At 38.0% G+C, this 27,986-nt stretch overlaps 1 protein-coding gene across 2 annotated transcripts in view; it reads right to left on the bottom strand.

Annotated features, from left to right (window-relative positions):
- The window catches only part of plcd1a (phospholipase C, delta 1a), a 28,222-nt gene extending 10,787 nt beyond the window's left edge, over positions 1–17,435 (bottom strand). The window contains exons 1-8 of one of the 2 annotated variants that reach the window (XM_066716920.1): positions 17,161–17,435; positions 9,372–9,536; positions 3,797–4,028; positions 3,377–3,506; positions 2,784–3,012; positions 2,296–2,497; positions 934–1,078; positions 138–290 (exon numbers count right to left, since the gene is read on the bottom strand). In XM_066716920.1, coding sequence (XP_066573017.1) covers positions 138–290; positions 934–1,078; positions 2,296–2,497; positions 2,784–3,012; positions 3,377–3,506; positions 3,797–4,028; positions 9,372–9,536; positions 17,161–17,191 — 1,287 coding nt within the window. In that variant the 5' untranslated portion in view covers positions 17,192–17,435. Of the gene's footprint in view, positions 1–137; positions 291–933; positions 1,079–2,295; positions 2,498–2,783; positions 3,013–3,376; positions 3,507–3,796; positions 4,029–9,371; positions 9,537–11,767; positions 11,956–17,160 lie in introns of those variants that run through there. The other variant, XM_066716912.1, reaches the window with a different exon arrangement.
- Between the last annotated feature and the right edge of the window lie 10,551 nt (positions 17,436–27,986).

Genomic DNA, 27,986 nt, shown 5'->3' with positions numbered 1-27,986 from the left:
TATTCATGATTTAATCAAAATCAGATACAATAATTGTGCTCATTGAGGGCAATAGTGGTTCAGACTAGTTTTCACGTCTCTGCGAAGCTACACTCCTCGTGTCAGATCTTACAACCTAAACAGCGTTAGTGTCTCACCTCGGGCGAGGGGAAGTTCATGGGCACACCGTCTCCCAGAGGTTCCGTGAGCAACGCGTCCCCCAGAATGCTCCACAAGTGAGAGGCCATCTTGTTCTGTTGTTCCACAGTGCAGTGATTCTCCAGGGACAGGATGACTGGGTACTCAGAGGTCTAACGAGACAAGGACGCCATAGAACACACACTGCTCATCCACTTGAACAACGAATCCCTGTGCACGCAACTATAACACATTCATACAAATAAAAAATACTCCTGAATTTCTCCCAAGCACAGAACAACACAGAACATAAATAAAGGGAACATGGGTGAATAAATGTCTGTTTCTGCACTGCCTGAACCCTGCCCATAACATTTACAAATGTCTGCAGAGAATGATCTAAGACTAAGGTCTTTGTAAACAGGCTTTTTTCCTTTATGTACTATAAGCAGAATTATTATGGTTATTATTTATTAATTAGCAGACAGCCTTACCCAAAGTGACTTACAGTTTATACAAGAAGCATTTCAAAGCAGTAATACATTCTGTGCAAAATCCAATAAGGATACATCCTAGTGCAATGAGGTAACAAGTGAAAACATAATACAGTTAAGGTATGTTCTAAAGGGGGGGGCATAGGAGGAGTCGCAGTAACACAATTAAGTGAATGAAGAAGGCAGAGCAACAGAGAATTAAATTACACCAATCCAGAACATCACTCCAGAAACACAATGACAGTGTCAAACTTCCTCATTCATTACAAAGAGGTGTAGACTTGTTAATGTTCAAATGTAAGGACTTCAGGGCCTTTCTCACCTTGAAAGCATATTGACTGATGGCCTTAATGACATCTCTGAACAGTATTTTGGAGGTCAGGGTGTATCCATGGTAGATAACTGGTTCTCCATCATGCCCATCCCAGCAATCCAGTTCCACACAGCGGCATCCCTTCACAAGGGCCCTGCACAATTCATAGACAGACCAACAAATGCATTGAGCTACCGATTCATCATGGTTTTCTATCTAAAATATCACAATGTTCATGATTTAACTAATCCCCCTAACAGAATAATCTATTAGTTAGGCATACTTAACAGCTGAACTAACTGAAGAACTGCATCTCTCTCCCTGTGTGTCTGTGTGAACAAGGTCACTGCCTCTCTGTCTCACTGTGCTACGGTGCTGTGCTCTAGTTCAACCCTGATACCTAGAAGAACAGGGTCTGACAAGAACCAGTTTTCACCAGCAATTTGGCCTTGATACATCTTACAAACCCCCCTTATATTAAACATTACATATGCCTTAATTCTCCCCGGTTTCACTATATATGGGTCTTCCTGAGCAGTTGTCAGGCAGAAACCGAACTTGCACTCATCACAGGACAGACATGCAATCCGGAGAGTTATCTGTTATCTGTTATCTTTCTATCTGTTATCTTTCTCTCCTGTCTGGTGTGCATAAAAGTGCCTGTAGTTTGTAACTTCTCTAAGACTGTTCTTGAGATCGCCTCTTGAACCTCTTCCTTGCAGCTGGTTGTAATGAAAACCTTTTGATTGGAGGTGCATCTCTCTCTAGATTTCTTCGACTCTTCAGTTGGCGTCACGATCAGGATGGTGGCTTCAGTGTCCCGGGCTTTGTTGCCAGTACAGAGCAAGACGATGGATTTGTTTAGGATTTTCAATGCCACCCTGTTAATTAGTGTTCTGTACAGGTATCAATAGTCACTGCAGTGTTGCAGCGTATTGGTGTGACACATACGTGTTACAATCAACAAAGATTACTTGGGTAACCTGGGTATGCGGATCAATTGCAGGAAGCAATTTGGATGTTAGAATAGTGCCAGCTGACATTGTTAAAATCATCAAGGTGTTACTCTTACCACAAGTCTGAGGTGGATTGCATATTTTGCAGTCGGGTGATTGAATAATGCCAACTGACATTGTAATTTCGGCCAGAGTATTACGTGAGAGACCGGGAATATGGGAAAAAAATGCAGTTCTTCACTAACTGTAACATCCATAAAACACTGACAAAAGTGTAACAGGTCTGCTGGCTCCTCCTTCCTTTTATAATTGCACATTTTAGTATTATCTAACATGTAATTTACTCCTGCTGCCTCTGGAGTACAGAATTAATCCTATATGGTTCTGTCAGCATGGAAACTACATGTGTGTTTACTTGATGTAGGCCTCGGTGCTGCTCGGCCCCTTCAGCTGGTCCTCCATCAGGTAGGTGTTGTGTGAGGAGGAGATGAAGTAATGGTTGAGGGGCTGGGTCATGTCTTGGTAGACCGTGTAATGCTCAGGGTTGAAAATCATTCCCTGTTGGCTGTTCAGGTACATGAGGAAGCCATCTTTGGTCATGTGTTCATTTTGTTTGGCTACAATATAAAGGGAAAACACATTAAACTATTTTTTATTTTTATGAGGGGACAACCAAATTCTTCTATACAAACATACATGACATGCACATACGGTGACCCCCTTCCCCATGTGAATGAGTGCTTTAGAGTCTCCTGGTTTTGTGAAAATAAACCTACCAGTCTGACAGCTTTGTTATCTCCGTTTAAAGGGAAACCATGTGCCTTCGTAAAAATTCCTAAAAATAAAAATACCACAGAGAAAACAGGTTGCTTTGCCCAAAGAACTAAAGTCTGTGTCACTCACCATTCTCATCAACCTCATACTGTTCAATGAGTGAGTGTGCAACGTTTTCTGAGACAGGCTCTCGCTGCTCGTTCTGTAAGAAGTTCACCAGGTCCTCCACGCTCATTTTACCGTCCGAAGTGGCGTATTTGGCATAGATCGTGTCGATCTCGTCTCTTTGGGTCAGCCGCTTGTAAAACTCCAGGATTTCAGACCCCTCCAGCGTGCCTGACTGGGATGTGTCACATTGCTAAGAGAAAGGAAATAGATCAACGTTATCTGTTCTATAATGTCATAAGACTTAATAAGCTATGACATGTTCATTTTTCCTCTGTATACATAATATACTAATATTGGAGTAGTAACATTTCATGAAGGTCATTCTCCTTATGTTCTGAATCAGGATTGAAGATATGTGACTGCTAAGCCAAACTTAAATTCAGGAGTGGGTCGGAACAACTTGACCCGACCGCCTGCATTCCTAAACCTCAGATGGGGAATCTATCCTCTCCCAGTAGTGGCCGCATTATAAAATAATCTAACTGTTTTTTAAATCAAGTTCCTCCTACATTTTATGTGTACAATGAAACAAAGGACCCAGTATATCTCCTTACGATAAACAGCTGCTTTGCGTAGTTGTCATCCACAGAAATGTTGACATTCTTTAGGAAGTGTTTCAGTTCCTTTAATGTCATCATATTGTCATTGTCTTTGTCAGCCTCCTTCATACAACTTAGTAGCCAACTGAGATGTTCATGTAAGGAAACACACTGACATACCAAGCTGCATGCTTTTAACCATCCAGAACATTATATCCTTGCCTGTATGCCAAATCCTTATCAGACACAATGTTAACTGTTTGTTCATGACTACACTGTATCTTTTATTATTTTTACAACAGTTTTTAACACTCTGAATCCCCATAATAAACACTCATAATCATATCATGAAGTTACAGTTCTACAGTTCTGATGATTTCCTTCTAATGGAGTCGGTCAGTTGCTCACAAATGCCCCCAGAGCGAAAAAGGATACTGCTTTCTCTTCTGTTGACTGCTCATATTGTGAGAGAAGTAGTTTTTTATCTTATCCAGACCAGAAACCCATTGCTTGGCATCCTCCACAGATGGAGCGATGAGGTCCAGGTTACTCTGCTGACCTTTGAAGACGATGGAAAAGCACTGTTCCTCCAGGGATTCATTCGTGTACTTCTTCAAGCCCTCGGATTGCCGCCCGACACGCACATCTTCGATGTCCTCGATGGAGACTGGAAAACAAGGCAAGCGGCTCATCTCATTCCCTCGTTATCACAGGACTTGATAACAGGCGTCTCTTTTCAACTGTTGCAATTGTGTTCCATCACTCAGAGGGCGACACCGGCGACCGGGCAATACCATCTGGATTTATCTACAGGAAGCCTGGTCTGTCAGCCTTATAACCTTGAAGAAAAAATCTCTACTTTCCCACAATGTGATAACGTGGATGAGAGCAGAAAAGTGTCTGTTTTAATTTATTCTGTTTACAGTGCAGATTCTGCTTACTTAGAGGTTCCTAACATATATGTATTTTAACTATTTCAATAGATTTTAATATTATATTGTAATTCACACTGTTTGCTGCTTACTGTAGTAGCTTAACTCCACCGCTTTCAATCAATAATGTTTAGAAAAGCCTGCCGAAGCCTTCTGTTTCTGCTCTGCTAATCTGGGTCTGCAAAACAGTGCCTGGTCCTCCTAAACCCTCTCTAATCAGGAAGGCCAACATTTTACAAACTCACTATCCCTCCCTTTGTGCAACGCTTCTCCGAACTAATAAAGGATTACTCTTCAACGTCTGCAGAGTCCCTTCTTACATAAACTGAATTGATCCAAGCATTGCGTGGGATAATGCCATCTGTTTGTTAAATGTTGGAGATAAAAAGCAACATAATTTACTATAACTGTCTGTGGCACACACAATGTTGTATAGGCAATAAATAGCATTGTAAATAGTGCTATCTACATGGGTTTCAATTTCAATTTTGTTTTGTCTAAAGCTGCACACCAAGCTATGTTTCCAAACCTTTGTTCTTAAAGCATTTAAAATGTCTAGTCTGCGTGCTTAAAAGCAATATTAAAGTTATTCCCATTTGGGGTGTACATTACTGGTATAACATTTACAGATATTCTGACTGTTTGAAAAGTACTGTCAATATGCATCTCAAGAGATTAAACGACATGCTTCTCTTTGTCTGTGATTTGCATTGCACTGCCTGTAATGTTATAGCCTTCATTTTGAGCCGTGTGATTTGCTAAATAAATGCCCCTGAGACTGCTTTCTGTCTGACTCATATGGACTGAAAACATCTGGTTTAGTGCCATGGTGATGAAAAAGTTCCCACGATTCACTGCGGTATAACAAGATTTACAACAAAACTGTTCTGTTGTTTTATTTTTATTTCAGTGGATGTAAAGAATATCATACATATATGATAATCTTACATATACAACTTCTGTCGAGATCCCTCTACTCTGATCTTACAATATAAATTGCAGAGCTGTTCAGAGTAAATATCGGCACTTCTGGCATCATGAAATAACAGCAGACAATGGAAGAAGCAAAACTATAAGTGTAGCTTGTCACTTGTAGCTTGCCAGCTATTGTTAAAATTGATAATATAAGGAAGACTGTTTGGAGATCCCACTGAAATAACACGTTAGCCTGAGGTCCTGGACATTGAGGTCCAGAGGAGCTTCCTCAGACGTGATATTTATAATAGACACAATTAATAACATCCTACCTCCTTAAACATGACAGATTTGGTGTGTTTTTTTCCACTGAATGGTAAAAGCACATGCAATTCTAGTATTTCACACTAAGGGACAAGTTTATGTGGAGATTTTACATATGAGAAATATTCCAACATAGATTTACCACGATGTTGTCCACTTAAGGCCAGTCTTACAATTAATTTATAGATTGTTTGATAAGTTAGTCAGAAACAGGAAGACACTGATGACTGATTGCTGATTCAAGAGTCAGACGAATTACCGTCAAAACACCGTAAAAAGTATCAACTTATTCTGAAACACGTGTCTCCCAGTTGCAGGCAGGGATGTACAGCAAATGGAAATGGTAAAAGTAGGTGTAGACCTGATATAAGCGCTATTTTTCTCGGTGTTTTATGCAAACAATAATTTGTAAGTCATATTGCTTAATCTAACACACTGAGACAAGTTAAGTGTGGTTCTGGGATCCCCAAAATACAGCTGATCTCTGCTGTGTCCACTGTTGTTCAGTACTAGGACACCCACCGCTGATTGAAAGGTTCAGCCGGCACATATGTTATCTACGCAGCGACGGGTGTGTTTGTGAATTATTTTTCCAATGGCTCTATGATGCACTGACTCATAAGCATAAAAGGCAAGGAAAACAGTGCACATGTATTTCAAAGAGTACACTGCAGGTTGGGTTTTTAGAGATCCCCTGAATTTAAAGGCACAGTATATTCATTGTTCTTCTAAAAAGAAGCAACTGTGATCCATTTTATTTTGTGCCTCAGTTAGGTTAAGTACCTAAAAAATACTGGTGCTAGTAAGTCAATCAATATTCAGATCTAAGCCAATATCAAAATTATGACACCTCATATCTGCAAGAATGCACCAGCAATTAACTGAGGCACTAAAGTTTGAGGGATAGAGAGAATAGCCTTGAATCTCCTACAGAATGAAAAAAAACATCTATAAAAATGGTGGGCACCAATACAAGATCAACAGGATTTTCCACAGAGGAAAGATAAGAAGCTGGTGGCCAAGTCATTGTTAAAGATGTAATGAACCTCCTGTTATTAATATTTTTAAAGGAGCAGACAGTGGATGCATGATACATTTAATATAAACCTGAGAAAGGAGTTTATGAAATTATCAGAATGAAGTTTTAAAATGACAAGTTTCTGTTTTTGCCCCGTTTGAAAACCACTGAAACCACTGAAATGTCTTCAGTTAGTTCTGCACACCCATTACTCAGGTACTATGTAGGCGATCATAGGTTATCAGATATCAGGGTTATCTTTTCTATTTTTACAGTTCCAGTACGCAGAAGCTATAAATTAGGAGGACTTTAACTCGGGCTTGCTATACAATTTAACATTATCACTTCTCTACATTGTACACTTTTTCAGATTAAGATCAGTAACATGCCTACAGCTACTCTTCACTGTACTCACTCAAAATGGTACAGAAAAAGTCTGGTTCAAGATTTATGAAAACGTCTGAAGCTATGCCAAGGTTGGGCACTGACATCAGTAGCAATCAAATGGCCCAATAAACAACAATAAAGCAATTTCTATAGCCTATTGTTTGTAACCTTTATCATGTATGCATGCAATGAAATACCATAAATAATCAAACCGGAGAGCATGTGTTCGTGAATTCATATTAACGAAACATACATTAGGATCTTTGAGTTCTGTGCTATAGAGCACAGTGCGTGTACCATAAAAAAATTAAAATCTAGAGTCCTCCACCTGTGCACGATTTAACTGGGTATTGTTGTGTAGCAGGGCAGGGAGGGGAAGGTTCACATGCTAAACAAATACAATAATTAGATTAGAGTAGATTGAGTACCAGGACAAATTAGTTTTTCAATTCATGATTCCACCACTGATACACAGTGTACACTTAATGACACACATGGTACTGTAGCCTTTGAACAACCCCAGTAGTTTTCAATGGACAGAATATAGTATCACAAACATAACCTTAAAAGCAACAGACCACGCCCAAATGGTAAATTCAGAGTGTGTGGAAGGCAGAAACTAGTTATCTTATTATTATTTAATATGAAATGCAACAACACAACTGCTATGGTGGGTACAGTAGGTCTGCACGAGACGAGGGAAGCAATTTGATATCTAGTAAAGTCTGTTCAAAAATATTTTGTTTGTTTGTTTGTTATTTGTCGTTAACATTTAAATATAAAATTGACCTAATTTTGACATGCCGAACTGAACCTATTTCAACCTTTTCCTTCACAGTCACATATTCCAAGAGGGACCCAGTTCACCTCCAGGCTTGTGTTACAGAAAACATATTCCTAATCCTTTTGCTTCCTAAATACTTCAGCAGCCCCACTGCATTATTTTCCCCTTAAGCTAAACTAGCAAATATGTGCTACACCCTCGCTAAAACACATTTCCACATAAACAAGTTAGTCAGGGTCATTAAATGAGGCAGGAGTTGTATTTTGACAATCCTGTGTTATTGTGTGATTGTGTGGAGATACTAGGCTATCACTATCAGGACTGAGCATCAGTTTGTTTCCATAGACAGAGTAGATTACAGTGGGGTGGTAAGGCCAGATGTGACTGGGTTTATAGTTAATCATTTAAGTCTTGTTCTTATGATCTGCTGCAAGAGGCTTGTGCTGTTTTCCTACAACAACCACAGTGGAAACCCAGTAAGGAAGAGTTTGCAGGGTGGAGCTTCTGAGAAATCAGTTTTATGGCACACTGATATATGGAAACACGCCTCTTCAAGGCTGAGGTAATGGCCAGGCTTTTGAATTGTTCTTAATGCACAAATTGATAAGCTTAATAATATTGCATTACAGTATTAAGCTGTCCCTCATATGGAAACTCATCCCACTCTGTTAATGAATTACATTTTCACAGTTTACACTATATAAGTCAGATTGATGATAAATAACTATCGCTAAATGTCTGGTTTAGTTTGTATGTAAACATTTAGAGTGCCTATAGGAAGTATTCACCCCCTTTGACCTGAAATCGGGATCTACACAACCATACAATGTTAAAGGAAATGGGGGAGGAGGTGAAAAAACACATTTATTTAAAATAAAAAAACCTGAAATGTCTTAATTAAATACATACCCATCCCCTTTGCTATGACACTCCTAAACAATCTCAGCCAGGACAGGAACCTGATTGAGAATCTGTGTCCACCAACGATCCTCATCCAACTTGAGCTAGCTTGAGCACATTGATCAAGACAAATGGGTGAATATTGCACAATACAGATGTGCAAACCTGGTAAAGGTTTACCCCAAATGATTCACAGCTGTAATTGCTGCCAAAGGTGGTCCTACCAAGGATTGACTCAGGGGGTGAATGCTTCTCTAACCAAGACATTTCAGTTTTGTTTTGTTTTTCATGAACTGTTGTTTCACAAAAACAATTACCTTGCCTCTTCAAAGTGGTTGGTTGTAAAATCCCAGTTAAATGCATCACAATTTCATGTTGTAACACAATAACACGTGAAAAGGTCCAAGGGGTGTGAATACTTTCCAAAGGCACTGTTTACCATAGTGTAGCTTTTGAAATGTAGTAGATGCTTCAGCATTACCACCTCACTGCTCAAAGTCCTATATGTCCCAGGCTAGAAAGATCCACTCTATTGCTGTGATGTATTTATTGTAATGTGGTGACCATGGCTGAAAACATCTTGAATGGGTAATACTACTGAACTGTGTGTTCCCAACATGTACCCCCCGCATTAAAAATATATATTTCTGAGGATGTTAATAAGCCTATTTATTGCTTCCCAACACTGCTTAGATCTGTTCAAAATACATCTCAACACATGTAAACTCTAAATTGTTGTGGAGCACTCACAAGTCTGTGAGCTCTTTTTCTTCAGAGGCTTTTGCGACTCCTGCCATATTGTCTTGCAGTCACTCAACAGCTTGAAGTAACGGGCCTTCTTCCAGGAGTTGGACTTCACTTTGTACAGATAATTGCCTGTGAGGAGATGCTGCAAATCAGGATCGCCCTCCATGCCTGCAGAGAGAGAATCGAGCCATTAATACAGAGAGCACACTGGACTAGACGCCAACCTGCTCAAGGACCAGAGGGAATGACTTTGTTTCAGTAAGCACGTAACGGTTTCAGTTCAAACTGTGGTGTGATCCTCAAGTGCACCTTAAGAGTATCAAACAGAAAGATGGAAGAAAAACCTAATGGAGCCATTTAATAGAGACTGGGTGTAGGGTATCACGACCTACGATGGAAGAGTTTCTGACTGAGAAACCCACCACAGAAAGGTCAGTGTTTCAGACTTCCTCCACGAACAATTTGACACAAGAAGAAGACAAACACAATTGCTCCAGATCATTGGTACTTAGACCTGCACTGCAGAGCCACAGCCTGGCAGCCTTCATAGGCACCTTCAGATCTGGTTTAAAAACCTGGAAAAAAGTGGCAGGAGTGAGTGTCAGAGCACTAGAAACAAAGAGGCAGTAATATTAAAAATGAACAGGAACACAGAAGTCTTTACGACTGCCTTCCCGTGGAAAGCTGTACATTTCCTCTGAGGCTGTGTTGTGGGTCTCTGCCCAGACTGTTGTGCTGCTCTCACAATCCCTTGGTTTGCTTCGTCTCCGCCATCCAAATGCGTAGGCAGAGGGTCAGATATTTTACACGGGTCCCACGAAACACTTAGGAGACCACCTCCATCAGCAATCTCTTTAAGCATGTTTAAAATGGATAACAACCTCCTAAATGTGCTGTATCATTAAAAAATTAAAATCTAGAGTCCTCTACCTGTGCACTATTAGTATATTTAGTTTCAATAATAGTTTGTTCCCAAATGGCAAGAGCAGACTTGTTTCATTTACAGAACTGAAATCACAGTAGGATGGACTATCTGTAATTGTAAATACAATGGCAGTACTGGAGGCTGCAAACTGAGATTGCATCATTTTACTTATCTTTGAAATTACTAGTCCTTGATCATCGTTGAATCATCTAAAATAAAACTTTATTGGAGTACATATTTGTGTGGACTCTAATTAATGTTTGAGTTTGATTCAAAATGAAAACAACTACAATTTAAATAAACCATGTGTTTCATGCAATCAGCTTCTTTAACCAGAAATTGTAAAAAGATACCCAAATCCTAGAGAGAATCACAAGGAGGAAGTTCACAATATGCATGCATTGATTTGCATTTCAATTATAGCATGTAAAGACCGTACTTTTATGCAAATTATCATGAATTAAAATTGAGTTTCGATAAAGACGTTATATTAATTATTAATTATTAATCTAGGGAGACTCTCTATATATATGTGAGCATTTTGAGTTTTAGTTCAATATTAGACACACAATAATAAATTACTTAGTATTATTATTTTTACTTTATAACAATTCAAACATTTACTTGCATATTACCATGACTTCATATTATTTACTTTTCAATCCTGCAAATTTACTTGGATTTACTTGTTCTGTCAGGATTGCTTAAACCAGGTAACTGACGCGTTATTTTTCCTAGTTTTGAGTAATTATATTTAATCATTTAAGAACAAACAAATTGTTTTGTTCAGTGCAAAGATTACACATCTATAACAAATATACACAAAACAACACCAACAATAGTGTCCATACTAACTCAGCAAGGACCTAGTTGTTTAAAGGATTTTAAACATTATACATTTTAGCAAATACACTTAACATATATTAACATATACGTAATATAAAATCAGAACATTTCCCAGTACAAAGATCATAGAGGAACACGCCTCGCTGTAGCCAATGGGAATGTGTCTGAGCAGGGCAGAGGTTGGCATCACAAGGCAACACTGTCATACAGCTCTGCAAACAATTAACAAGGGCAGCAGCTTCCTGCCTTCAACCCACAACACTCAAATAACACAATATTTGTGCCTAAAAGGGCTTAAGAAACAGTGAAGAGCTGCCATGATTTTGCCGTTTTTATCAACAGTACCGCCCATTGTGAGTCATATGTAGTTGTGTTACTTTGTAACAAATGGACAATACAATCGTACTCGATGAGACGACTGAGGGCACACTTGCAATGCCTCTCGTATAAAAGCAGAGCGATATCTGAACAGGCCTGGCACTCAGACACCATATTCAGACGAAAAGCTCCCCAGTTGAACGGGGGTTTACTGTGCGCTGCCATAGATGCGCCCTGGCATCACACACACCTGGCAATACGCACATGCACAGGAAAATGAAACCGGTACAAAAAAGCACAAATACTGTACCTAGCTTCTTTCCATTTTCAGTTGCGATGCGCTGTATCTCCTCTTTGGACAGTAAGTCGTGCGGTTTGGCTTTTCTCGGCTGTCTTTTGACGCATTGCATTTCGGCTCAGGCTGCTTGGAGCACAAGTACAGGGTCCGAGTGGAAACGCCACAGACGTGTTTGTGGATTGCTGTTTCTCCGGGGCGTGTGTTGCAGCTTCCTCTTGGATGACTTAACAGCTGCTCATTGAAATACGATCCAGGGAGCCAGGAGTGCTCTGGATTATGTGTTACTGCAAGTTTACACATGTACAATACCAATACTGACACTGCTTTTCCAGTTTTGACAGTAGCTTGCTAATAGTTTTTCATTGACAGAGAACCTCACACTGTTATTCAGCAATATTACCCTTTTTCTAAAATCAATTGCAAGTCTAATAAACAGTGTTAATGAAAAAAAAAAACTGATTACTTTAAAATTATTGTATAAATATAATCTACTTTGTAAATCTTTGAAATACACAACAAATCACCTGAACATAATAGGAAAACGTTACATACAGAGACTAGACTAGACACACTCTATATTGCAACAAATAATCTTTTGTCCCCAGCCTCCCTCCACTGATAACTTATTCTACTAATTTGTCTGAGATGAGCGGTGAAGGGCACTATTGCCACCAGTAAGCATGTTCATATATTTGGACACCACACACTATGGCTCCATGTCATTCAATGTCAATTCAGTTTCATTCAGCTGAGAATGCTTGACTACAAGTTCATTCTTTCAGGTGTCACCCTGTGCTTTACAGTTTGCTTATATTAGGCAGTAATTTCTAGCATGCAAATTCAATATTGCATATTGACAATCAAAGAGGTTATTGAAGGTAATCATGTGCATGTTGTTGTTTAAAGACCTGACTACTTACAGTTTCAAGCACAATCACTGATGGGCTACTGGAAAAATCATTTCTTTTCCAGGTAAATGAAGCCAAGACCTGTCTTTCCATAATCATCTCTAAGTGTAAGACCAGTCTTGTGTGAGATGGTATTGTGCTTCTACATGGCATTAACAAAAACAGAAACAGTCCTGGTCTGTCCCAGAGCTCAGGGTGGGATGTGTGTGCAGAGTTCAGCTCAGGATCCCCAGCGCGGCTCAGTGGGGGTCTGTGCACTCACTGCCTTTCCACACCACAGATATCCAGAGAAAAGCAGGGAATGGAAACCTAAAACCCATGCTATGATGTAGTAGCTTACATAGCTTTATATAGGATGAGAAAAATACATTGAAATAAGCAGGAACTTAGTCAACGGATATGAGAAATGTTCAGTTTTAGGATATTTTATAATAAATAATGCCCAACAAAGCAGGCACTGTTGGGTATCAGACAAAACACAAAGAATAAGACCTGAATGAAATCACTACACAGTACATTTGGAGGGGGTGGGGGGGGGTACTTAGCCAGCTGGATCTTATGTATCTTGTTCAAATACAATTTCTCACTTCTCTTATTTGTATTATGCTCTAGACAACATCTTTAAGGGCGGTTCTTCGGCAGACAGTCTGGGAGAAAAAAGTGGAAGTAGTCTGGGAAGGTGTATGTGTCAGCATGTGTATGTGTCGTCAGTGTGTATTTAAGGACCTGCGCAGCAGTGGCTCCACCGTGGCATCTGGCCGGGGCGTTTGTGCATTTTCATTTCAAATACTAAGCGCTGCATAACTGTATATCTTGAATAACTGTACTCTTGTGATAAAGCGAGCTCATGACTGCCCTCACCACTGCATTTGCACTTGAAAACATGTGATGCGGAAATGAAAATGTGTACAAAGAGGGTAACAAAATACCAGCTGGGAAAGAAAAAAAAGTTTCAGCGGCTTCAGCAACTGTAACTCAGCCCATCTGTTATACACAGCACAAAGCGCCACCTAGTGGACAAAGTCTGCCAACCTTGTAACTCAAACCCAGCTCGTTGCATTTTCACAATTTCATGTTTAATTTGTATACTGATAAAAAAAGGAACTTTGTTTGTTTAGCCAAATACGTAGTTACCATTCAACACTATGCTTTATGATTGAATCATAAAATTGTCTTCCTGCTGCTGCTGATTATTATTGATTGGGTGGTTGATTGATTGAGTGAGTGGTTGACTGATTGATTGATTGGTTGATTGATTAGGAGACACCCTTATCCAGGATAAATTACAGTTTACACAAGAAGCATTTTAAAGCATGCATACATCATTTTACTGGGGAGTCTTTGAGTTCCTTGCAGTTTTTAACGCTTACTGCATTCTTGTTTGACACTCTCTGAATTGTATTACTTTAAGTCCAAGGCCACTTTTTAAACCTATATCCTGTTTTCATTCTTTTCATAATGCTGCAGCTGTAATACTTGTGAATGCTTGTTTTTATATCTCCGGGCTGTGATGTAACATTTAGCAGATGTTGTTTTAAGTTTTATTACTCTGAGTTTGGGCTGCTTTAATTGCCACCCACTAGTCCATATTAAAACATATTGTAATGTTAATTTTAATTCTGTGTTTGTAGCTACTCCCAGACTGGACATCCGAGGTAAGTGGGCTCCCCTGAAATTAACGTGGTTTGCAATATTGTTGCCCCACAAAATAGAGCTCAGCATCCAACAACACATTTGTAAAACATCTCTCTACAGTTGTCTGCAAATGTTTAGGGTTATTATAAATATATATTTTAAATAACACAACACGTGAAAAAATACTGTACCTTTTGCATCAGGTTGGCAATCAGCCATGACTTCCTGGAGCCAGAGGTAAGCCATGTATGTTATTATAAATTATAGAGTCCTCAGTATGTCTTTTAAAAATGTCCATCTTCTAAACACAAAATAATGAATACTAATATACAATTATACTACTTACACCAGATTTTCTTTTTCTTTTTGAGGTCTGAAATGCTTATAGTTCATGTCAGATGTTTGGAATTCATTCATTTTATAGGGTTTAATAGGGCTTATGATATTCGATTGACAACTTCCAAGCACTTGCCACCTCTTGTGTTTAATCATGTAACAGGCTGCAGTATTTCCAGTAACAGCTAACAATAAAATAAAAATGAAAAAGGTTTTATCAATGTATTAATAAACATTTGCATAAATTAAGTTAAGCTGCTTATTTTTTCAAAGAAATCCACACAATACCTCATAAACTAATAAACGAGAAGGAGAATAATGGTAACTATTACAGCAAGTTTCCCTTCAGTAATTGTACTCCACTGTACAAAGTCACTGAGCAAAGCAAATGCTGTGTGTTGTACCAGATGCAGAAACCTTTCAAAAATTAATTTACCTATGTTATGACTGGCAAACATTATGCCTGGAGATCATTCAAGTGCACCGACTTGTTGTAACTTGATCCATATGAATATGTCAAAGGAGAGTCAAATATATTAACTAGATAGCAAGGTGGAAATGATATTCAGTATAGGTATATGCAAATAGGCATTTAAAGGAAACCTGGCAACCAAAAGCTCCCTAGGATACTTGTTTGTTTCTAAAACCTCCTCAATAAATTCAATTCCTAGAGGCGACTGCTGATTGATGATTAACCCACTTCTACTTATTGACTCGTGTGATTTAATCTGATCCTCCTGCAAAGGATTGTTTGCTTCTTTTGTTAGGTATGTTATTATTATATGTCTTTGCAATTATACAGCTGGGATTTTAATGGAGTAATCTAGTGCTCAAGGCTACACCTGGCATTGAACCCGCAATATATATAGTTTCACTGCATGAGCCTCTGGGAGTCATTATTATCATCTTTTAACCCCTTCTACTTGGAATACCTTACATTTCTTCAATGCATTGTATTCTATCAGCAGCCTGAGAGACAAAGACAACTGGCTGTTCACACCTGCAAAATACCACAATCTCTGAATGAGAGTTGTAGCTTATACAGTTATTCACACAGTAGTCTATAATGGAAGAATGCCGCAAACAGATGCACAATAATACCATAAGCATGTGGCCCTACTCGTTACTGATTATGACCGATGGGTGCGGTGCAACAGTGTAGAAAATCTTTTCACACATTTACATACAAATAGCAATGGCAAATAGTTACAGACAGCGAGGTCTCTGTCCATTCTGTTTAATGATCTGTTAATGGCTATACAATGACTTGCCTGCAGGTGAGATCAAGACTCTGTTCATCAAAAATCTGTTATTTAGCTGCTTGTTTTTCCAGTCTTGTTGGTCTTATGCGAACACAGTCTTATGAGCTGCTATGGAAATTGCCAAAACCTCATGCAGAAAACGACCTGGAAAAGCAACACATCTACAACGTATTCAGAATCTATAGCATTGCTTTGCCTTTGACATGATTGAGCGCTTTCTGTATTTTAATAGCAAACACTATCCATATTCAGAACATGGAACTTGGAATTGCAATGACATTTACAGAAAATAATATGCAAACTAAATTATCAAATGACTTGAACAATTGTGACGTTTCGGGGCAAATGATGTTCAAATCAACTATTCGGTTGCTTTTGTAAGATATAGTCAGATGTAGATTGAGAAACTAACCTTTTACTAGGTGTGGTATGGTGAACGGAATTATCATAGGTTTAAACTTCACCTGGACCAGTAAGATCACATGCTTTCCATGTGCTGGTTTCAAATGCTGGTGCTAATGTGGATCTCTGACCCCAGTCCTATTTGTCCTAATCCTTTATACAGCATTACAGCTGAGCAACCTGTTACTTTCAGGCATCATACACAGCTCTAGAAAAAATTAAGAGACCACTTAACATTGATTTCTGAACTTGGAGTGGTCTCTTCATTTCTTCCACAGCTGCATGTTGCCTCTGGTCTGCGTAAGACTTCACTTATCCATCAAATATATTGTCTGTTTGACAGCATTGCTACTTTTTGAATCATTTATTTTACACACCACCGAGTACTTTTTCTCCACTGCTGTTGTACTACAGCTAAGGACATTTGGTCTCTTCCAACTAAATTAAAAAAACGAATAAAACACGGTCCTATGAGAATTAAACTATATAATGTAGAAATAAAATGCAAGTGACAATCTTCAATAAATCCAAGTTACTACACAAATATGCTTTGTAAAGTAACATGATGATGGGAAACCATGAGAAAAGCCCGCTGGCATCCACACACGGCCGCACGATTTGTGATGTTTAGCTGTAGTTGCGCTTTTGGAAATGCGCTTAGAGTAACATCAGAGCCTGGCCATGTATAAAAGATGCTTTCTTCCTTTTAGGTGTGTGCAGGCCAGTTATGAAACAACTGAATACAGCAACATTGAGAAATAGCATTCAGGAAATCCCAAACCTTTATATTCAATGAATCCATTCACTTTAGTTGACATAAAACGCACATGTGTGCAGGGCAGCAGAGATGTTGGCGTCTTACCGTTATCGTCTGAGAAGCCATTTAATTCCATTATAAGTGCTGACAGCTCAGGGTGCGACCTCCCAAAAGATGACTTCTGCGCTCATAAGAAATGTCAAATCCTGCGTTTAAAGCGACGTTCCCGACAAGACACCCGCTCTCATACACAGACACAGATCCAAAGCAGCAGGTGAAACTTAAGAGCAGCTCAGGGTGATACCCACAGCACAAGAATGGGAATGTGGCAGTTCTGGAAATGCAGGCGGACACGCCAAGGTCTGAACAACATCCACACCCACACTCGCCTGCCGGGCTGCCGAGGCTCTGCTTCACAGGCGAGCAAGATACACCTTCATGGATCAGCGCAGAGGAAAGCTCTGAAACCCAAACACAGATTACAGGTACAGATCTTAACCCTGCTGCTATGTTGCTGATCAGATTGAGCCATTTTGGAGTTTAACATCACTCAAATGCTATTTTACTATCCTATGCTATCCTATAGGTAGTGGTAATGAAGTTTTGTTTAAATAATAGATTACATAGTTGATGTTCTGGGTCAGTGTGAATGAATGAATGAATAGGACTTGTTGTGTTCTTGCAAGACATGATCTTCTCTGTTGTTCGCACTCTCACTCTTCATCCTCCGTCATCTTGCTCTCCCTGGCTGCACACATACTCACAAAGGGACATTTGTATGTGTTATTTTCTCTATTGGGGGAGACACACAATGTCTTTTTCTCTGTTTTCTGCCTGGGGAGGGGTGCACGCAAGCACGCACACACACACAGATGATGACTGTGAATTATGAGGTTTCCTGCAAGAACTGTGGAGACTCAAGGTCTTCCCTGTGGGGGGAGGAGTGATACTGATAAAAGGGTCCCACACCGGGTCCTACCCAACCTTCACTCCCTCTATACAGCAGAAGTGTATGAACACACATGACTTTCAATCAGTGAGGTGCTAGATAGCCTCTTTGACAATGATAACGAGTATGGCAAGCCAAATTATCATTTAGAGATATCTTCAAATATTTAAAGATATCTCTAAATCATTTAAAGATATCTATAAATGATTTAGAGATATCTTCAAATGACTTCCTGTATTTTGGCTGAGATTATCACTTCCTGTTTCCTCATTCAGTTACATAAAAATGAATGAACAAGTTAATAGGAAGTGATAATCTTGGGCTACATACAGGAAGTCATTTAAAGATATCTCTAAATGATTTGCAGATATCTCTAAATGAACAGGAAGTCATTTGAAGATAACTCTAAATGATTTGCAGATATCTCTAAATGTACTTTTAAATGAGATATCTTTAAATTATTTGCAGATATTTCTAATAGATTTGCAGATATCTTTAAATGATTTAGAGATATCTTTAAATATTTGAAGATATCTGGAATTATTTGAAGATTAAATGATTTGCAGATATCTCTAAACGTACTTTTAAATGAGATATCTCTAAATGATTTGCAGATATCTCTAAATGATTTGCAGATATCTCTAAATGATTTGCAGATATCTCTAAATGAACAGGAAGTCATTTGAAGATATGATTTGATTTGCAGATATCTCTAAATGTACTTTTAAATGAGATATCTTTAAATGATTTGCAGATATTTCTAATAGATTTGCAGATATCTTTAAACGATTTAGAGATATCTCTAAATGATAATTTGGCTTGCCATATAACGAGATGACTACATATCAGTAGTGAGGCAGGGCATGCTTGATTCCCAGGTGTGGAAAAAAGATAACTATATTTTGGCTACAACAGGAACATGCTCAAATTACTGTAAATTGCAAATACGGGTTCGGCTCATCCCACATAAAAGCTCAGTATTACTCACACAGCTCTCACATTTCTAATAGAATCGAGACATCTGTCTTTTTAAAAGTTAAGCAATTTTAAAAGTCCCCAGAAAATAATACACAGAATGAAACCCACTTGCCAGAACCTGCATGGACATGGGATATGCCCAGAATATTCCTCCACAATGCATGCGTCCACATATTCAATTTCTTCTTAAAAATCAAACACCGCCAACCCCTGTTAATGTTATTCTGTTACATTTAATAATTAACTGTAACTGGATGACTGATTGCACTGATTTTCTACACAATAACGATTACTGTTAGGTTTAATAACCAGTGATAAAGAGGGGTTTCTTTACTGTATGCATCCCAATGAGATTTTCAACATTTCCTTGTCAATGACATTGAAGGTCATGTTTTTTACCTGCCTTAAATGGTACAATTATTTTGAAAGAATTCTGCTCTTTAATCCTTGAAATCCGCTGTATCACAAGTAAGTCGTTGCACAAGCTGTTGTACTGCTCTCAACACTAAGAGAAATTAAATTATAATCGCCCCCATCCGTAAGAAGAGCACGCACAATATTTCTTTATAATCATGATCTGGGTGTGGCTACTTTGTAATCAAATACAGCATTGATAGCAAAAACGTAGCAACTGAATACGTCTCTTGTTAGAATTATTTCTATTTGTATGATTTCTTATTGAGAGAGAATAAAACCCAAACCCTGTGAAACGGGAACGGAAACGTCGAAACAGCTATACAAAGCTACTCCTTTGATTGCAGTGCAGTCCCTGAAAAATTGTAGTTGTCCTCCTAACTGAAGTTTTGTTTAAAAAATGTTATTCTGGAGAAATTAATTGATGAATATTTTATTATTATGTTTTCCTTCTACACTTTGTACCCTTTCACATCAGACACACATTTATTTTACTATCACACTACATTATGTTATAAAACTATAAATTATGTAAACATATTTATATTCATTAAATACTTTAATACATTCAATTAAGCTTACATTTATATAATTTATGTAATGTTGTATATGATCCTGCCTCTAAGATTCTATAGATGCCATTGTAATATTTATTATCACAACACGTAATATACCTTACCATTTAAAAGTTCAGTAAACATTACTTAGCCTAATTTTTTAAGTAATACATTCACTTACTTAAATGTATTTCACTGTAAATGGTTTTACTGTAAAATAAAAGTTCAAACCAGTTTAAGCCTTTAATATAATAAGTTAATAATGTTTTTTTGCTACTTCTGATTGTGCATGTGAGATCCCAGCAGCTAAACTAATAATATAATCATAATTTAAATGATTCTTGGTAAGCTTTAAAGACAAATAATACTTAGTATTAAAAAGTCATATGTTATTCAATACCACAGAGTTTAACATAATTTTATTCTGTGGACTGTTTGGACAGTCTTTGGAACAGGACAAATGGGTTTATTCATACGTGTACTTCAGGATTTAAAATTGTATTTTGCTCTATGCTTTGTATGAGATCAATATGTTTGTTTAAGATCATTTACCCTGGTGCGAGTTGTTGTGGGGAATAGGAGTTGTGCACGCAATACTATAAATTACATGTCATTGTGGAAACACCTGTGCATAGAAATACAAATGTACCCACTTCAGCCTATAATCCATGCAACTAGATATATTAATCTAGTTTTCATTAACCTTTTCTCGATCGGTTATAATATTGGATATATTTATACTGATAAAGTATATTTATGTTTTTCTTTGGTGTGATTTAACAGACTGAAAGGGAAATATTTTAAGAATTCATGATTGGGCTCTGATATGAATTAACATTAGTTTTAAAATATATTCTGGAAAAAATATAGATAGATAGATACATATAAAAAATACAAGCCAAAAATGTTTCCTGTTTGCCCCAGTGGCTTAAATTAGCGTTGTTTCAGTGAACTTCACTTTTGTATCACAGGAACTCTTTTGTGTTTCATGCAGTCAGTCTGAATGTCTCTAAAAAGACTCATGAATGAACTTGTGTGAACTTGTCACTTCACATATTGAATGAGTGTCAGGCTAACACATTTTAAAAGTAACTGTTGTGTCGTTATACTATACTAACAGATCTCAAGCCCCCTCTCAAAAAGCACCTTTTGATTGATCTAGGAGTGTCTTTTGGGTCTTTCTCTCAACACACATAGCAAAGACGTTCTGTCACTTTGCATTTAAAACATTTAACTATCTCTATCTGATATGCTATTGCACATGGAAGAGGGGTGTGAATAAAGACTAAATAAAGACAGTTCCTGGTGTCTGTGTTAGTTGCCTGAAAGGTTAATGATAAATCATGAAGGTTAAAGTTGAATTATCATAATCATGAAAGACATCGTCCACATCAAACCAGAGGAGCTTTTCCAGATCAGCAGGGACACACGCACCCGGGGACACAAATGGAAATTGGGCTTCAAGGCATTCAAGACGGAAAACAGGAGACACTTCTTCACACAGAGAGGCGTCACAATCTGAACAAACTCCCCAGCGATGTGGCTGAAGAGACAATTTGGGAAAATTCAGAAACAGACTGGATAGGATCCTTGATCACTTAGTTATTAATGGACACCAAACGAGCATGATGGGGCGAATGGCCTCCTCTCGATTTGACACTTTCTTATGTTCTTATGTTTTTAAATAGTAATTAATAATAGAAACAGGTAGCAGAGACATCTTATTTCTTCATCTTGTTTTTACAATAGTTATCACATATATTGCACACTGAACCCTACACTATAATAATACAAATAATCTGCATCATCATAGTTAAGGATTAAACGCCTACAGTGAAGTTTGTTGATCGTCCTGGACCAGTGTGCACTACAGCTTATTTATGAATGTGGACATCAGATGTCTGGCTTTCCCTTAGTCTTCTCATGACCCATCATTTGTTCCTCTATGTATTTTGGTCTGCAGCAGCCAGTTCATACTTACAGTGAGGGAAAAAAGTATTTGATCCCCTGCTGATTTTGTACGTTTGCCCACTGACAAAGAAATGATCAGTCTATAATTTTAATGGTAGGTGTATTTTAACAGTGAGAGACAGAATAACAACAAAATCCAGAAAAACGCATTTCAAAAAAGTTATAAATTGATTTGCATGTTAATGAGGGAAATAAGTATTTGATCCCCTATCAATCAGCAAGATTTCTGGCTCCCAGGTGTCTTTTATACAGGTAACGAGCTGAGATTAGGAGCACTCTCTTAAAGGGAGTGCTCCTAATCTCAGCTCGTTACCTGTTTTAAAGACACCTGTCCACAGAAGCAATCAATCAATCAGATTCCAAACTCTCCACCATGGCCAAGACCAAAGAGCTGTCCAAGGTTGTCAGGGACAAGATTGTAGACCTACACAAGGCTGGAATGGGCTACAAGACCATCGCCAAGCAGCTTGGTGAGAAGGTGACAACAGTTGGTGCGATTATTCGCAAATGGAAGAAACACAAAATAACTGTCAGTCTCCCTCAGTCTGGGGCTCCATGGAAGATCTCACCTCGTGGAGTTTCAATGATCATGAGAACGGTGAGGAATCAGCCCAGAACTACACGGGAGGATCTTGTTAATGATCTCAAGGCATCTGGGACCATAGTCACCAAGAAAACAATTGGTAACACACTACGCCGTGAAGGACTGAAATCCTGCAGCGCCCGCAAGGTCCCCCTGCTCAAGAAAGCACATGTACAGGCCCGTCTGAAGTTTGCCAATGAACATCTGAATGATTCAGAGGAGAACTGGGTGAAAGTGTTGTGGTCAGATGAGACCAAAATCGAGCTCTTTGGCATCAACTCAACTCGCAATGTTTGGAGGAGGAGGAATGACCCCAAGAACACCATCCCCACCGTCAAACATGGAGGTGGAAACATTATGTTTTGGGGGTGTTTTTCTGCTAAGGGGACAGGACAACTGCACCGCATCAAAGGGACGAGGGACGGGGCCATGTACCATCAAATCTTGGGTGAGAAACTCCTTCCCTCAGCCAGGGCATTGAAAATGGGTCGTGGATGGGTATTCCAGCATGACAATGACCCAAAACACACAGCCAAGGCAACAAAGGAGTGGCTCAAGAAGAAGCACATTAAGGTCCTGGAGTGGCCTAGCCAGTCTCCAGACCTTAATCCCATAGAAAATCTGTGGAGGGAGCTGAAGGTTCGAGCTGCCAAACGTCAGCCTCGAAACCTTAATGACTTGGAGAGGATCTGCAAAGAGGAGTGGGACAAAATCCCTCCTGAGATGTGTGCAAACCTGGTGGCCAACTACAAGAAACATCTGACCTCTGTGATTGCCAACAAGGGTTTTGCCACCAAGGACTAAGTCGAAGGGGTCAAATACGTATTTCCCTCATTAACATGCAAATCAATGTATAACTTTTTTGAAATGCGTTTTTCTGGATTTTTTTGTTGTTATTCTGTCTCTCACTGTTAAAATACACCTACCATTAAAATTATAGACTGATCATTTCTTTGTCAGTGGGCAAACGTACAAAATCAGCAGGGGATCAAATACTTTTTTCCCTCACTGTAGCTCCTCTGTCTCCACAAGAATAAGAAACAAGCTCAATTGGAAGCATTTTGATAAATACACAGTTATGAAGACATGCCATTTTTAAGTGGTACGTAAGAAATTCAGTTTGTGTTTTTGGCGAAAAAATACTGGCCATGCAAATAGGTTGGATGGATCACGTCAACTGGCTAGTTTCACCACAGCCCACTCAAATCTGATTAAAGGATATCTGATTGCCTCAGGCCCTCGAAGCTTAGGATTGATTCGTCTCAGGTGTTTGCGGTCTCAGAATGTATTACAAAACATTGCTAATAAACAAATACTGCATGATCAAGCTACATCAATAAACAGAAGGACTAACATTTCAGGTCGTGTGACACGTTACTCAAACAATTCATTATCCTTGTCTATCTCATACCGAACAAACATAGTTCTTATATGGTAGAAATGTGTGATCTTTATATTTTCCATATGCCACAATTGGTCCCATTTTGTATATTTAAAATATATGGGATGTATTTTAAATATAATTAAGTCTGCCATCCAATATTTATTTTATAGGTTGAACATGTATGATGAGTTTAATTTCTACAATATATTTTTAACTATTAAAATATATTGATTACAGACTAATATATATTTAAAATATATTCCAAACATTTCACATATAAAATATATTAGGATCACACATTTCTGTATTAGTTCCTTATGGGGATGACTGTTGCCTTTGGATTTGACAATATATCTTACGCAGGTAAACTTATGGAAAACAACAATAGTAATTCAGTATAGTTTTGGTGAAACTTAGAGAAAGATAATACCCATGTTTTATGTGAAAGGCTTTCAAAAACAGCATGAATTACTTTCCTTCAGTGAACAGAAGGAATTCTTGGTATGTTAATAATGCGTCCCAGCCAACATCTTACTGTCAGGAATGAAGGAAGGAGTGATGGTTGATTTTCTCTAGCTATTTGGAAAAATTGTTATCTCATCCTCACGTTTTTGACATGGTAAGTCAATTCTTAATTTTTGGGGGACCATGTCCTGGAGTGATTAAGTATTTAGATTAATATGTCTCAAATGAGGAATCCCAGTAGGTGTGGATCCCTTGTCAAAAACCTGATCCTGGCATCTTCTGTGATATGGCCTTTTACAGAGAACAGGACAAATATGGTCAAAAGAAGACAGAAAGGTATTTAAATTAACAACTGGGGAATTGTTTTCTTCCCCTTCCTGTAAATCCCATTTGTTTGTGATCATATCAGTTGTGTGTCCTTATTTCCGTTTAGAACTGTTTATGCTTATTCCAGTGGAAAAAAAAACTCTGTCCTTATGAGCTTTATACCATCTGCAACAGCTCTGTATTTACACAGTAATAGTTTTTGTGCAGCACAAGCTGGAAATAGCTGAGTGTCTTGTGTTTCATTGTTCTAACATGTGGCTCCATCTAGACAAAACAATGTATCTGTGAAGTGCAATGTATCTGTGTTTCTGCCATTACTCAGAAGGTCCAGGCTTGTTTGGAAAACAGACTGAAATTATTCAAATAAATATTCATCTGTCATGTATCTCTGATTAAATGTGTGTCATTGTGTGTGCATATGCATGTGTGTGGCTCAGTGTGTTTGCAAATAAAATATAATAAAAACTGCTCAGACAATCAAACAACAAACATTTAATTATATGTGTGTGATTACTGTAGGTAGATAAATAGCACACAGATATACATATGCACAGACCAGCATTGAAAAGTGTTTTTTTCTCAGTGTTTTATATAAACAGTATAAAGCATGAATTTATGATTAAAATGCTACAATGAATATCACAATTTGTTTTTAAATGGCTACCAATCTGTGATGCTATTAAGATCCAATCAATTAATAAACCCACATGAGCCATGCTGAGGTATGCATTGTGACCTATGTCCCAGAAACAACCCCTTGATACACACATTGAAGACTGGACCATCCTGCACAATTAAACAGTCGGTCCCAAACATTTTGGGTTTACACACTGGAATGAAACTGGAATGAAAACATTTTCACAAGGTATTCAGGAACCCATAAACACTCCCTTCTACGATGTATAGCTACCACATATAATTCTTTATTGTTCAGATATTAAACACCAAATAGCTGGGGGAAGAAATACCCCATTTTAAATTACCAAATAGGTGGAGTGTTCTGTTTTTAAACATACATATTATGTTTTTCATCATGATTATTATTAAATGTAATTGTAATGTATAATCACATGGTAAACAGCTTTTTGTAAAAATATATTTCCAAGTGAAATAGGTCTTAAAATTTTACAAACGGAACAACTTTGACTTAAACATATTTATATTCTATACACAGTTTTTTTTTTTTTGTCTACTGATCCATGAATGTTTTCCTGCTGCATCCAAATAAAGAGAATGACTATGCAAAACAGGGGTAACTGTTTTGTGAGTATATTTGGAATTCACTTCACGGTTTCCTGCACTATATTTTCACAAAGTATCAATGAAAAAAGCACACTAACACAATTAGTTTTATGAATGAAACTGAATTAATACAAATTATCGATGGATTGATAGTCTAACATGTATCTGTTTTTGAACTCAATTTACTGAGTCTGCTTCCTCGGATGGCAGAATAGTGTTATCTACCAAGCCACGCCCTCTCTTAAAATACAATGTAAAGGCATACCTTAAGAAAATGTTTAGCTATATTATCATATGGACAAGCTAGGACAGTTGTGAAGAAGAATTGCTGCTAATTGAGTTATCAATCAAGAAAAACCTGCTTGAAAACAGGTGTGGGTTATAATTGCTCGATGACACAAAATGAATGGCCAAGGTGTAGGTGTTTAAAATGGTTTGGGATTGGGGAGTTATAATTAGGATCAAGTACTGAAAAGCAGGGCAGCTGTAACCAAGGCCGATACATTCTTTCAGAGGAGCACACAAAAGAACAAAAGGAGGTTGAAGATAAAGAAAAAGAGCTTCCTACAGGCATGGCCAAGTGGCAGGCATACACTCTTGAAATGAAAAACAAATAATACCCCCACAGTCTATGAAATAAAGAACATATTTATCTGCACAGCATGCAAATAAAATGTGACACACTCAAATATTGTGAAATCCAAAAAAAACCTTTAGAAATATATTTATCAACATTTGTCCCCATGACTTTAAAAAGGTGGAAGGTAAAAGCAGAGGTCTGTCAAAGAGTGGAACGCAGGGTTTCCTGTTTGGTAAGTCCTGAGTAACATGTTAAGTCATGCTCTGAATACCTGTTTTGTCAACAGATGCTGCTGGAGACAGCAGAGAACATAGAAACCAAGTACCAAGCATTTAGAAATTGCCCCCCCCCCCATCTCTGATTCCAGTTTATATTTCATCCAGTTAGACTTTATACTGATAATTAACACAAAACAATTTCCACTGAGTTGCTATTTTTCTATGATATGGAATACACACTAAAAGAGTAATTCTTAGTTTACAGGTTATGAAAGTTAATGTCCAATGCAGACCGCCATTTGTAGAATCACAGTCGGCAATAATAAAGTCCAGTTTGAAACCAGGGCTGTCTGGATTTTACGGCTCAATCTGCACGCAGAGAAGAGGCTTTGACCCGCTCGACCACTCAGGAGCCTAATTTCCATAGTTTCTTAACCTAGTTAATCAACACACAGGATTGCAAGTTGTGTGTTTGATCTGTCTCTGCACTTGCACTCAGTGGTTTTTTGTATTACTAAAATGTTTGCAGTCATCACGTTATGCTTCCTATCCTCATCACAGACATATCCAGGTAGGATATTATATAAAATAATGCCAAGCTTATGACTTACACACCAATCAGAAACCAAAGCTTCCTGGATCATATGTTATATTGATTAGACAACATTGAACATAGACATTATATATTGCTCTAATCAAACTGAAACAGATGATCTTCCTTCTGTGTAGTGGTCCTACCTTTGTATATATACAGTTTTTTCTTTTGCCATAGTTTTGTATCAATGTATAGTTATCTTTTTCTCTATGACCCCAATGATAGGACCAGCTTTGTTCACTGTTGTCTCAGACTTGGATTAGTAAAGACTTTAATTTGTGATTATAATTCCTTATAGTAAACATAATCATTCTTTCTAAATCTTGTTCTACTAATCCACAAGTGTTCAAATAGTCAAATATTCTGGAACAAGCAGATAAAAGGGACATATTAAAAAAAAAAAACTACAGCAAGGTATCTCGCTCTCTTTGTTCTTCTGAAGGCTTTAGAAACTGGAATTAATGGGCAAAGCACTGTGCCAATATGCACCATACTTTACAGCAGTAATAAGATGCTAAAAACCTTCAGGAATTTGAAAATAATTGTGGAAGTATTTCAACAAGCAAAATCAAAAGAACAAAGGTGAAAACCCTTTGTACGGATCCTGTTATTGTCCCTGCATATGATACTGGCAGCAAATGAAGAGGGGAGCTTACAGTCTTGGCAGA

This window comes from Amia ocellicauda, chromosome 2, assembly GCF_036373705.1.
Source record: "Amia ocellicauda isolate fAmiCal2 chromosome 2, fAmiCal2.hap1, whole genome shotgun sequence".
Taxonomy (NCBI): Eukaryota; Metazoa; Chordata; class Actinopteri; order Amiiformes; family Amiidae; genus Amia; species Amia ocellicauda.
The sequence above is the reverse complement of the archived record's forward strand: the minus strand, read 5'-3'. Positions and strand labels throughout refer to the sequence as shown.